At 41.3% G+C, this 13,641-nt stretch overlaps 1 protein-coding gene across 1 annotated transcript in view; it reads left to right on the forward strand.

Annotated features, from left to right (window-relative positions):
- Positions 1 to 13,641, forward strand: part of LOC114654976 (PC4 and SFRS1-interacting protein-like) — a 76,270-nt gene that overhangs the window by 61,226 nt on the left and 1,403 nt on the right. The window contains exons 14-15 of the mRNA XM_028805856.2: positions 9,171 to 9,372; positions 9,817 to 9,910. Coding sequence (XP_028661689.1) covers positions 9,171 to 9,372; positions 9,817 to 9,910 — 296 coding nt within the window. The remainder of the gene's footprint in view (positions 1 to 9,170; positions 9,373 to 9,816; positions 9,911 to 13,641) is intronic.

Raw genomic sequence — 13,641 nt, forward strand, 5'->3', positions numbered from 1 at the left:
GGTCTGTCTTAATTAAAACGGAGTAGACAGAAAATAAAGGTTTATCCCTGTACTTTGCCATGATATAGGTAAGCACATTTGAGAAAGAAAATGTGAAATCCTTAAATCACAGATGTCATTATTCGATCAAGTATTAAAATCTGCAGCGCTTCGAAAGCTCGACACAGTGTCGAAACCTTAGTATCGAGCGGCCCATCACTACCTGTGAGTCACGTAGAGTTTTCATTGTTGTTTGCGATTCTGGCCGCTTTTCGCGTACTGAGTTGTTCCAGAGTCATAGTTGAGAAACAGTTTTTTAATGTCTTTTAAGCACAGGGGAAAAAATGAACATGTGGCCCGGTGCATTCTTTAACTGCCTTGTGGCGCTGTAGTAGAACGGCTGCTTTGCAGTAAGGAGACAGTGGAAGATTGTGGGTTCGCTTCCCGGTTCCTCCCTGTGTGGATAGCAAATTATCCGCGACAAACAAACTGTTTTACACGCTGCAAACCAATCCGCACTGCTTTTTCAATGTTTTTTAAGCAGAGGGAAAAAAATGAACATTTGGAAAATCCGTAACGCTGCTTTCAGTAAGTACAATGCACACGCGTTTAATTTGTCAGCCACTTTTTGCCAGCTGTCTTTTCTGGTTTGGGCTGCTTTTGCAGTGTTACCACTTGTGTATATTATATCTTGAAATCCTTCGAGTTGCTAATTAACTAACTAACACCCACCCACTCAGCTTGTGTGAAAAAAATGCGCCCGTTCTTTCATCATTTTGTTGCAGCCTATCAAAGACTTGCTGATCATGTTTTGTAGACTCAATATACATTGTGTTTCCACTCAGCGCGAGGGCACGCATTCATCTCGGATTATTACATCTTGCTAGACTAATCTGCTACACGGCTGCGTTTGAAAAACCGACTTATCCCGGATGAGTTTCACCGGCATTAATGATTAGGAATCTGGTTGGAACAAAACCCTGCAGCCACAGGGGTTCACCAGGACCGAGTTTGGCAAACACTGCTGAACACAGACGAAACCGACTCAGGTGAGGAAAGGGGACGGGCAAAGTAGTTGCAGCTATTGATTATTCAGTGTTGTTTGCCTGGGTGTCTGATCTGCTCAACAGGATTATAAATAAAAGGAAAACAATGTGAAGGCAATGTCACAGGTGATCCTGTGGTATAGCGGGTCCACAGCTCCCCTTCAAAAGCCCATGTTTAAATAAATAATCATCGCACTCACAGTGTAGCGAGGGGCGTGGAAGTGTGGCTGAATCGGTTTCAGAGTAGACTTGTGCTTCGGGCATTTCTCCCCTGTGCAGTTTTTTGAGCGAGTGAGGAGAGAGAGAGAAAGCCGGTACGTTAAGAGTGAGCGAGAGCAGGCTCGAAGGCAATGTGTTCCTGTGGTATAGCGGGTCCATAGCTAACTTTCAAAAGGCCATTTTTAATCGGGCGACTGACAGTAGTGGAGTCAGGCACAGAGAAGGTCCGCTGCAGAGAGAGCGTCTCGATTGTTGCAGGGCCTGAAGCAGGTGAGACGCTAATGAAAAAGAGACACAGGGCTTATTGGTTTTTAAAGACTGCTTCCTTCATTGTGTTTTAACTTCAGTTTTAAAGGATTGTGCGGCTCTCTTGCGCTGCCTGTGTGTGTGCCTCTGTCTCTCTGTGGCGCTGCCTGTGTGTGTGCGTGGCTCTCGCGCGCTGCCTGTGTGTGCGCTTGTCTCTCTCTCTCTGGCGTTGCCTCTGTGTGTGTGTGTGCGCGCGTCTCTCTCTCTCTCGCGCTGCCTGTGTATGCCTCTGTCTCTCTCTGCAGTTGCCTGTGTGTGTGTGTGTGCCTCTGTCTCTCTGGCGCTGCCTCTGTGTGTGCCTCTGTCGCTGCCTGTGTGTGCGCGCGGCTCTCTCTCTCGCGCTGCCTGTGTGTGCCTCTGTCTCTCTCGCGCTGCCTCTGTGTGAACCAAGATTCCACTGAGGTTGACTAATGAAAAGTCAACGTGGCTCAGAGCTGCAAGTGGACTGTGGCACAGACAAACAGAAATGACGGCATGTTTTTCGAGGCGTCGTGTCCGAGTTGGTGGGCGTGACTGATTTTTTTCGTCGTATCCAATGGTCTAAGAGTTGGTGGGCGTGGCTCCTTCCTGCATGCGCCATTGGCGTCTTACTTGTCGGCGGTTTAGTGAATCCACGCCCCTTCCGGCGTGCTTTCCATGGTCGGCTACTTGTCTTCTGGCTTAGTGAATTATATATATAGATTGCACATTTTCATACAAATGATGTAGCTTCAAAGTGTTTTACATGATGAAGAAACAGAAAAAAGACAAAATAAGTAAGAATTAAAATTAGGGAACACTAATTAACATAGAATAGAGTAAGGTCCGATGGGCAGGGAGGACAGGAAAAAAAAAAAAAAACTCTGGGTGGCTGGAGAAAAAAATAAAATCTGCAGGGGTTCCAGGCCATGAGACCACCCAGCCCCCTCTAGGCATTCTACGTAACATAAATGACCTCAATCAGTCCTCATTGTATTCATAGTTCTCATGGATGGACTTGATGACGGTCACGTGGACTTCTGGTCTTTAATCCATCAATGTAGGGACATCATGGTGCTTTGCTTAGGTGGTGGTGCCGCAGATCGCCACCACAGAAAACCGGAAAAAGAACAGAAGAGAAAATAGGGGTTAGTACAGATTTTAGAGCCACCATGAATAATAATAATTAATTGAATATACAGAGCATCAGGATTTAACTAAGATGTAGTGATATCAAAACTGGAGAAATGTGCTTCGATTTTCTTTTCCTAGTTAAGATTCTAGCAGCTGCATTCATTGCAATCGATTGATGTCTTTTTTGGGTGGTCCTGAGAGGAGAGCTTTACAGTAATCTAGACGACTGAAAACAACAGTGTGAACTAATTTCTCAGCATCTTGCAAAGTTATAAGAGGTCTAACTTTTTCTATATTAAGTGAAAAAATGCTATCCTAGTAATCTGATTAATATGTGATTTAAAATTCAGGTCAGAGTCAATAGTTACCCCCTAAATTGTTTACCTCCATCTTGACTTTTAATCCTAATGGATCGTTTATTTCTAATAACCTCATTCTATTCATTTTTGCCAATCACTAAAATTTCTGTTTTCTCCTTGTTTATTTTGAGAAAATTGCTATTCATCCATTCAGAAACAAAAGTAAGACATTGACAATGTCAGTGAATCAAGAGTCAGGGTCATCAGGTTCTGTTGATAAATGCAGTTGTGTGTCATCAGCCCTAAGATAATCTGACCTAACGGATGGGAATATGTTCTGTGACCTACCGCTAATGTGTGAAACCCTGTGTATATACTTAGATACAGTAAAGTTTAAATGATAAATTATGCATAGTAAGACATTATAAATATTAACATCAGAAACAATAAAACCCTCAAAGGCTGAAGGAACATTGGAAAAACCTACTGATACACCTTTCTCAGTGAAAAATATTGTATCACATAACCTGTAATGAGAATTTAACTTCTTAAAAAAAAATTATCTTGGCCAGTTGTGGGTACTCACTGGCTTCTTCATTGTTGCTGCAATGATCCATAATGATTACAATGATGCCTACGATGATGAGATAAAGTGGGGTGGTAATGTTGGCTTTGTGATGTGATGTTGACCCTGGGAAGTCTCAAATCATGGATGACTTCACAAATTCTCCCAGCATGCATTCACGGTTTTAATTCATCAATTCTGCTTTCATGAAGGTTGTGGCATCAGCAGTGGTCAGGGTCAGTCTCAATCACAGTTTGAATCATGTTTATTACTTACCTAATGTATATGGCCTTAATGTACCTGATGATATCTTGGTCAAGTGGCTGAAGCAGTGAGGTCATACAGTATTTGAAGGATAAAATGCCACCTGAACAGTTTCATCTTTGATGCTGATCGACTGAGGATAGATAGACACATTGTCTATCTATTAAACTTTGTAAGGCAACCCTTCCTTCTACAAATACTTCTTCACTTTGGGATATGAAGCATTGGTGTAACCATTCAATGAATAATGCTGCCATGAGAGTATCTTGTCACAAGATGGGATAGTCTTATGGGATAGTTCATGTTGTTTTTGAGAGCGCGAGGATTCTTCACTTGATAAACAGCAGCAGTATTTATCATGTGCCTGGCGATGTTCCACATACTACCAGCATTAGCCTGTCCTTCCATACTTTAAAGCCTGGTACCTGTTTTGCACTTTTGTGGATATACAGTTAGGCCCATAAATTTTTGGACAGAGACAACTTTTTTCTAATTTTGGTTCTGTACATTACCACAATGAATTTTAAATGAAACAACTCAGATGCAGTTGAAGTGCAGACTTTCAGCTTTAATTCAGTGGGGTGAATGAAACGATTGCATAAAAATGTGAGGCAACTAAAGCATTTTTTAATGCATTCCCTTCATTTCAGGGGCTCAAAAGTAATTGGAAATAAAATGTTCATTTCTAATACTTGGTTGAAACCCCTTTGCTGGCAATGACAGCCTGAAGTCTTGAACTCCTGGACATCACCAGATGCTGGGTTTCCTCCTTTTTAATGCTCTGCCAGGCCTTTACTGCAGCGGCTTTCAGTTGCTGTTTGTTTGTGGGCCTTTCTGTCTGAAGTTTAGTCTTCAACAAGTGAAATGCCTGCTCAATTGGGTTAAGATCAGGTGACTGACTTTGGCCATTCAAGAATTTTCCACTTCTTTGCTTTAACAAACCCCTGGGTTGCTTTGGCTATATGTTTTGGGTCATTGTCCATCTGTATCATGAATCAATGTGACTGCATTTAGCTGGATTTGAGCAGACAGTATGTCTCTGAACACCTCAGAATTCATTCGGCTGCTTCTGTCCTGTGTCACATCATCAATAAACACTAGTGTCCCAGTGCCACTGGCAGCCATGCTTGTCCAAGCCATCTCGCTGCCTCCACCGTGTTTTACAGATGATGTGGTATGTATACTTTGGATAATGAGCTGTTCCACGCCTTCTCCATACTTTTTTCTTGCCATCATTCTGGTAGAGGTTGATCTTGGTTTCATCTGTCCAAAGAATGTTTTTCCAGAACTGTGCTGGCTTTTATAGATGTTCTCTAGCAAAGTCCAATCTAGCCTTTCTATTCCTGAGGCTTATGAGTGGCTTGCACCTTGCAGTGCACCCTCTGTATTTACTTTCATGCAGTCTTCTCTTTATGGTAGACTTGGATATCGATACACCTACCCTCTGGAGAGTGTTGTTCACTTGGTTGGCTGTTGTGAAGGGGTTTCTCTTCACCATAGGAATGATTCTGCGATCATCCACCACTGTTGTCTTCCGTGGACGTCCAGGTCTTTTTGCATTGCTGAGTTCTCCAGTGCTTGCTTTCTTTCTCAGGATGTACCAAACTGTAGATTTTGCCTCTCGTAATATTGGAGCGATTTCTCGGATGGGTTTTTTCTCTTTTCGCAGCTTAAGGATGGCTTCTTTCACCTGCATGGAGCGCTCCTTTGACCGCATGTTGTCTGTTCACAGCAAAATCTTCCACATGCAAGCACCACACCTCAAATCAACTCCAGGCCTTTTATCTGCTTAATTGATAATGACATAACGACGGACTTGACCACACCTGCCCATGAAATAGCCTTTGAGTCAATTGTCCAATTACTTTTGAGCCCCTAAAATGAAGAAGGGATTGTGTTCAAAAAATGCTTTAGTTGCCTCACATTTTTATGCAATCGTTTTGTTCACCCCACTGAATTAAAGCTGAAAGTCTGCACTTCAACTGCATCTGAGTTGTTTCATTTCAAATTCATTGTGGTCATATACAGAACCAAAATGTACAGACAAAAGTTCTCTCTGTCCAAGTATTTATGGACCTAACTGTAGGTTCTGTTGGGGTTCTTTTTAAAAAACGGTCCCGTTTCATCACAATTTAAAAAAGTTTGCTTAGCATAGTTGCTTTCCTGCGATTTATCTTTTTTTTTTCTCCCAACTCTGCCTGAAACGTGGCAGCATCTTTCTCATCATCAGATGCAATTTCTACAATAGGTTTTCTGGAAAAAAAAAAAAAAAAGTCTGAATCTTTGTAACCATTCATTTATTGCTTGCTGTAAATTTGGTTTTCCATACTTTCATCTTTTCTGAAAGTCCTCATACAGACATGTTGCAATCAATGGGCATCTGTTTTCTATTCATATCTTCCACCCACAAATCTAAACCTTTTTCCACTTTTATTGATGCATTATCATGCACCTTAGCAGTATGCTTTGCGTTTTGAGGCGCAACAGAAAAACTAGCATTAAGTTTTGCTTTGTCCTTTGTAATTTTATGAACTGAAGATTCATTCCTGCCATACAGCTTGGCAATCTCCGCATACAATTTTTTTTCTATTTTGATCATTTCAAGAATTTTCAGTTTCTGACTAATGGGAAGCATTTTGCAGCTTCTCTCAGCTTAGAAGCCCTACCTGCATCACTACTCTTGTGCTTTGGGACCATTGTTATGGTAAATAAGGCGCTTTTCGCAACACCAATACTGTGATAAACATGGCTACGAATGTGAGCAACGAGAACGCTAGAACCAAGATAGCTCTCACTGCAGTCTGCTATTCTCTAACTGACATGGATTTTGTTGTGCCCAAGGCATCGCAGGGTGCCCATGTTGTCATTCATGAAATGTCCTAATTTTACCCACATAACATTGGCTGACTTTTTGTGTGTGGGGTTGTGGAGTTGCTGGCTACAATTACACTCTCTTGGTTTAAGCATACTGGTTGGGAATTCCACAGGGGAATGAGCCAGATACAGCTGCAATTGGGCTGGCGGATGTCATCATGTTAGTCTATACTTGCTCTGTGAATGGTTTGGTTTGAAACTTGTGAACTGTTTACAGTATTTTTGGAAAAAAAAATTTTGTTTTGTTTTCCCTCTGGACCAGGGGTGGGCAGATTCAGTCCTGGAGGGCCGCAGTGGCTGCAGGTTTTTGCTCCAACCCAATTGCTTAATAAGAAGCACTTATTCCTCAAGTAACACTTCAGCTTCACTTTAGTTGTCTCGCTCGTTAAGATTTTGAACCCTTATTGCTTATTTTAGTCTTAAACAGCTGTATTCTTGGTTTTAATTGCTCCTAATTAGCAATAAGAGGCAAATGACAAAAGAGACCAGCATTTCTCCATTTAGCTTGTTTTCATTTACACCTGTGTGTATTTATCACGCACTATTTAATTAAATACTTGGAAGGAAAGTGAAGAGAAAAAAGTGAAGCACTGAGAACTACTCATCTGTTTTAGACTTCAAATCATTTGGATGATATCCTTAGAAAAGAAAATAAATCTAGGATATGAGAATGACCTGAGATGGCAGAGTTAAAGCACTAGCAAGCCATGCAATTAAATAATTGACAAGGATTGGTTTTTAATTAACTCTTTTAGGGCTAATTTTTTTTTTTGTTTCTTTTCTCCCAGGGCTGAATATTTTTCCAAAAACTAACATTTTTTAAAAAAGAACACAAAGCAATTGTTTAACATATCAAATCAACAAAAAATATTTACTTTTGACAAATGTTACTGTCTTGCATGTTGTATGAGCCTGCATACTCTATGATTTCACATACATATCACATACATTTTACACAGCAAAGTCTGATCTCGCTCAAAGCAGCCAATTTCAGTCATTGCCACATTGCACTCCTTACAATATGTGTTGCTTTGGTGCCTATTTTTCAATTGTCTGTTGCTGCACTTTTTCACATATATTGTTAGTGTGTACTGTAGAGAGACAAGTCACCCATTTGCCATCGTGCCATGCCACTGCCACCAAGTTTTCTGCCTGCATGAAAACCGTATTGTCACTTCTTTTCATCTTCTGAAACTTTATGAACTTTATGTATGGCATTATAGCCTGACTCACCCCATGGGATTTGCTTCTGTTTATTACAGAAGTGAATACAACTTTGCAGCAGCACGTACCTAAGCCACCAGGGGACAAAACACGTTTGGACCAATGCTCCCTGAAGTTATATCACCAGTTCTGTCCCATCTCTATTTGTAATGCCACAGCGCGCTTCATCTCGTCTTTCGTTGTGGGTTTCCACTTTGAAAAACGAGAATGCGATGCAAACGCAGCCCGCGATTCAAAAAAAATCTCTGCCTACCTGTTTGTCTCGTCTGACAGTAGCTGAAAAGCAGCATCAGGAGAGAGCAGCCTGAAGTACAGCAGCTGGTGATCTGTCGTGCCCAACAGCAAGCCATGCTGTCTTGTAAACTCCGGTAGCCAGATCGGCTCTCAACGGATCAATGTCTGTGTATTTATCCCATGTGAACCTTGCCGTAGATGCATCGGCTGCGCGAAGGCACTCAACTGGCAGCAGATCCGCTGGCGCGGCATCGGCTAGTGTCTGATCAGCTATGCCTGCTTCTCACTCTCTTGCTCGATCTCCTGATCACTGCCAATAAAATCCGATTCTGAAAAATCAAGAGTCCGACTCCGCAATAATGCGCAAAACATCGCCTGCTGAGAGTTTTCTTTTCTGCACTTGCTTCGCTTCCTTTTCACATGTCGGTGCCATCTTGCCTTTGTTTACATTTCGCAACTCACGCACACGCAAGGTTTAGTTGCCGAGTCAACGAGTCTAGCATTCCTCCAAGCACAGAGGGAATGCCTGTGACGTGACAGTGAGATTTGTCGCCATTAACAGCTGATTGTCGCCCCCTATCCCTGGATGTCGACTTTTGTCGACATTCGCCTTCAACCCCTCCTGTCGACAAAAGTCGACATCCGCCCTAAAAGAGTTAAGCAACTGGGTTGGAACAAAAACCTGCAGCCACTGCGGCCCTCCAGGACTGAATCTGCCCACCCCTGCTCTGGACCACCGTCAACTGTGCAAAGGATATACACTACTGGACTAATCTGCCAAAATTTGAACTCTCCTTTGGATATCTTCAGGCCATCTTTTTCTCTTTTTTTTCCGCCTTATTACTACATTTTGAATGACAGTGCCACCTGGTGGCTCAGAGCAAGCGAAACACCATAAGCAATTTAAGCCAGAATAGCAGATAAACTTAATCAGATCTTAAAATTACTTTCAAATGCAATGCTGGCCACTGCTTCTAGATGATAAATATAACTGATAGTGTTCACCTTTTTTCACTTTCTTTTAAATGTTGTAAATAAGATATGTTTGGTATTTGGTTCTGTCAACAGATCCGCAGATTTAAAGCAAGTCAGGACATCATGGATAAAGCTACTATGCTTTACAACAAATTTAAGACGATGTTTTTGGTTGGAGAGGGGGATTCTGTTATCTCTCAAGTTCTTAACAAATCGCTCGCTGAGCAGCGGCAACATGAAGAGGCGAAGAAAGGGGCAGTCAAAAAAGTGGATCAGGCTAAAGATCAGAGGACAGGTTTGTTGCTTTACCATTTCTACTTGATACAAATATATTAAGGAATTTGAAATATTTCCACCACAGTAGTACATTATTACTTAGTGTTTGTCCAGTGAGCCATTTAAGTTGTTACTGGTCCACACTTTGTAATTATATAGTATTGTGTATTAAAAATTAGCTTTAGTGTGTTCATAGCTTACTGTGATACACTGCACCCAATTGTCAGATACACTGTAATCTTAAAATGAAGGAAATTGATTGTTCTCTCATGGACTGTATAAGTCAGTTTTAACTTTTACACAATAAGGAGCTAATTGTGGTGTTCTTGACAAGTACAAGATTAAAAGGAAACACTTATTTGGAACCATACTATTACAACAGCATTCTGACCACTGAGGAATTATTTGTAATGTTTCCCTTATTCAATTTTTTTTATGTCTTAACTGCATTTTTAATATGTAGATTCTAAGACAGTAAATGGAGATACAACTGGGGAAACGGGTCCTACACAGCAGGACCAAGATAAAGAGACATCCGGTGACAAGAAGGAGGAGAGGTGAGATATCAAGTTTGAATTGGATTATATTTTACCTCAAGTGTTAAAAAAAAAAAAAAAAAAATCAAACATTTATGAAAATATTCTACCTCTACTATAAGAAATTTGCAGTGGCTGAGAGTGTGGTATTTTAGTGGCTAAAAGCACATTTTAAGACTTTTGGTTCAGTCAGTAAAAATGACTTGCATTATGGGCCAGAGAACACCTGTTTACCTTACAATTTTGTCAATTTAGAAATCCAGAGCCATTAATGCTATTTACTGTAAAAATATAGTTTATGAAAACTGTTCCCTTGACATTTTCCAATAAATGTATTGATTAAAAAAAATATATCAATCAAATAATGCAGAGTACGCGACACGTTTCACCCTTATTTGTGCTCATCAGGCATACACACTCCACTATACCCCTCGCGGGGATCGAAACCTCGGACGTCAGAGGCGAAGCCCCTTTACGTTGCGCCACGGCGAGTGGTTCGTGTATTTGACAGCCTGGAGATCAGAGTAATTACATTCCTAGCATTCGTAGTCTGAAACACAATCTGATTGTATGGGTGGTTACCTACCAGGTAACGCATGTGGTTGGTCTGTGTATATGTGTGTGTGTGTGTGTATATGTATATATAGTTGGAGTTTGGTGCAGACCTGTTGGGATCCGCAGGGGGTGCTGTAGCAGGAGCTGCTGAGCCCTTATGGGCAGTGTTTTCACCACACCTGTAACTGTAGCCGGAAATGGGCAATCAAGCATCTGGAGCACTTCTGGGTGCCTTATAAAAGGAGCCAACAGCCACCACTCGGGAGCCAGAGTTGGGAGGAGGGAGACAAAGCTTGCTGGAGAGGAGTGGTGGAGAAAGAAGAACAGCAAAAAAATTAAGTTTGGTACTGTGTTTGTGGGACTGTGTTGTGCCTGTGTTTGTTTTATCAGTGTGACTCCCATGTCTGTCTGTGTCGGGTCAAGCGCCAATATAGAGCCTTTTGTCACACTATATATGTTACCGGCAATGTATGAAAAGCAGGCATTGTATAGAATGCCTAGGCAACATATAGAATGCCGAAAATTGGACGTCAAAGTATGAAAATATTAATATTGCACACATTTCCTAGGCATTCTATACAATGCCAAAAGACAAACCGGCAAAGTATAAAATACTCTCGCTAATGAGGTAGGTTAATTTTTTTTTCTCTTACACAACCTTCTTACTGAAAAAAGTATTTTAATATTTTCATTTATGTAATTTTTAATGTAGGTCTTTTCATGACTCTCTTCAAGTTTTACTTTTTTGTGCGAAACACAATTAAGTGCAATTTAAAATAAAATTTTCTCCTTCCTTGTTGCAACAGGTAGGTTCATATTTTATTTTCTCATGTTTTCCTCAATAAGAAAGTCCAATACTTTTATTTTGTATATCTTTCTTTTTCATATACGTCTTTTCATGACTCTCTTTTAATACTTTGCCTAAATAGCATTTCTCATTCTATATAATGCATATGTATTACATATGATGCCTAGGGAAAGTATATATAATATTAAAATTCGGATATTTCATATTTTGCCCAAAAATGACAGGAATTCTATATATTGTTTAGGCATTCTATACAATGCCTGCTTTTCATACATTGTTGGTAACATATATATATATATAATATATATATGGAACCTTTTGCAGAGAGGCTTCTGAACATTCATCTAAAAGAAATCCAAGACACCACTCATGTGATTTTTTTCGTTGGGGAGTATTTTTCCTTTGTCTCTGTCTCTCTTGCTCGTTCGCTCGTGTGGTAGGTTGACAAACTATTGTAGCACTTGCGCCTACTGCTTTTGGACCCATGTAGAGTTTTTCATACTCGCCCTAGAGCCTGACACCCCACCACTGCTGTAGGTTTTTGATTCCTTGCATTTAATGTTCTTCCCCATTTATGATATAACCTCTTCTTTCGCTGTCGACTGCGTCATTTGCTCCTTCTCATTTAATAGAACATTAGAACAATCTAAACAGGCCATTCAGCCCAACAGAGCTTGCCAATCCTATTCACTTAATTATTCCAGAATTACAACATCAAGTTGAGTTTTGAAAGTCCCAAAAGTCGTCTACCTACCACATTACTTGGTAGCTTATTCCAAGTGTCTTTAGCTCTTTGTGTAAAGAAAAACTTACCAAAGTTTGTGTGAAATGTATCCTTCACAAGTTTCCAACTGTGTCCTCGTGTTCTTGTTGAACTCATTTTAAAGTCCTACTCTACTAATTCCCTTCATAACTTTAAACACTGTGACAGTAGATGGCTCTATACCAGCGCTTAACCCGACACAAGAGGCACACTTAACACAAGTTCATGCTTTTTATTTTCTTCTTCACACACAGTGCACCAACCCACAATAATTGCTCAATCCTTCCTTTCTCTTTTCCCAAGTCTTCTGCCGCCTCTAATCCTCCACTTGCAAGCACCATCCTCTTCCACCCAATTCCGGCTCCCTGAATGGAGTGAGGCAGCCCCTTTTATAATGCCCCCGGATGTTCTCCAGGTGCTCCCTGAAGCACTTCCTGGTGTGGCGGATGTGCTGCATGGGCACCCGGAAGCACTCCGGGTATACCTGCTTCCTGGTCCAGCAACACTTCCTGGTGTGGCGGAAGTGCTACATACCATGGCTTCTGAGCCATCCAGGCACCCTCTGGTGGTGGCCATGGGTCCCCACACGTTTGAGCTTCCAAGCTCTGTTCCCATGGCTGCCTTCTCGTGTTCCAGGGGGAGGTATTGCTCCTCTCCCGGTCCTTCCATCCTCCAGGCGTCCCGACTGGACATAAGCCCCAGCCATCCGCCACAACACTTCTTAAAAACTTGTCACCTTTTATTTTGCGTGAACTGAAAATGCTTAGCTCTTTTAATCTGTCCTTATAACTCATGCCTTATAGCTCTGGAATCGGCTTCATTGCTCTTCTCTGGACTTTCCAGTGCTGTTCTGTCCTTTTTGTACCGTGTTAAATATTTGGGATTCACCTACATTGTGATGTATCTCCTAAGGAATGATTAATTTGTATATTTCTTTGGTTTCCACATTTTTCTCTTAACTCTTTGAGAGCTGAATATTTTTTCCAAAAAATAGTTTTCTGAAAAGCAACGGCTTCCCCCCAGAATTCAACAAAAAATGTCTGTTGCATGCTGTGGCTGCCAGTTTGCCAAGAATGTGCGGCAGGCTTGCTGTCAGGCTGTCTTCACATGGCTAGGGCAGCAGCAGTGGTCACTGTCGCAGTTTATTGAAATCTGGTTTCTACCTCTTATCATTAAATGGCAGTCCTCCCAGGTGAACAGTGCCATAGGCATGTCAGTTACTTGAATTTGTTCAGCACCACGAATAGCTGGGGACCACTCAGCGGAAGCCAGAACATCACATTTGTCTTCGATCACTTGTATCAAAATCGGGAGTCTGACAAGTCTTGGTCCAGTTCAGAGAGAACAGACAAAACATCGTCCCTGGAATATTCTGCTTTACACATCCGCTTTGATCTCTTGCCAAGTGTCAGGGCCATTTTTGCTGTGGTTTCCACCATTGGCAGCTTTCTTTTAACAAAAGTTGACGTCAGCCCTGAAAGAGTTGATGCAACAGTGATTTGTAAAACAAGTCTGTATAAAATTGCTACATTAACACATTTAAATACATACATCGGACAACACGCTTTTACAAATGTTGTTTTGATGGATACTTCACTGCCTCGTCATTAATGTTCTATGCTTTGT

Source organism: Erpetoichthys calabaricus, chromosome 7 (assembly GCF_900747795.2).
Source record: "Erpetoichthys calabaricus chromosome 7, fErpCal1.3, whole genome shotgun sequence".
NCBI classification, from domain to species: domain Eukaryota; kingdom Metazoa; phylum Chordata; class Cladistia; order Polypteriformes; family Polypteridae; genus Erpetoichthys; species Erpetoichthys calabaricus.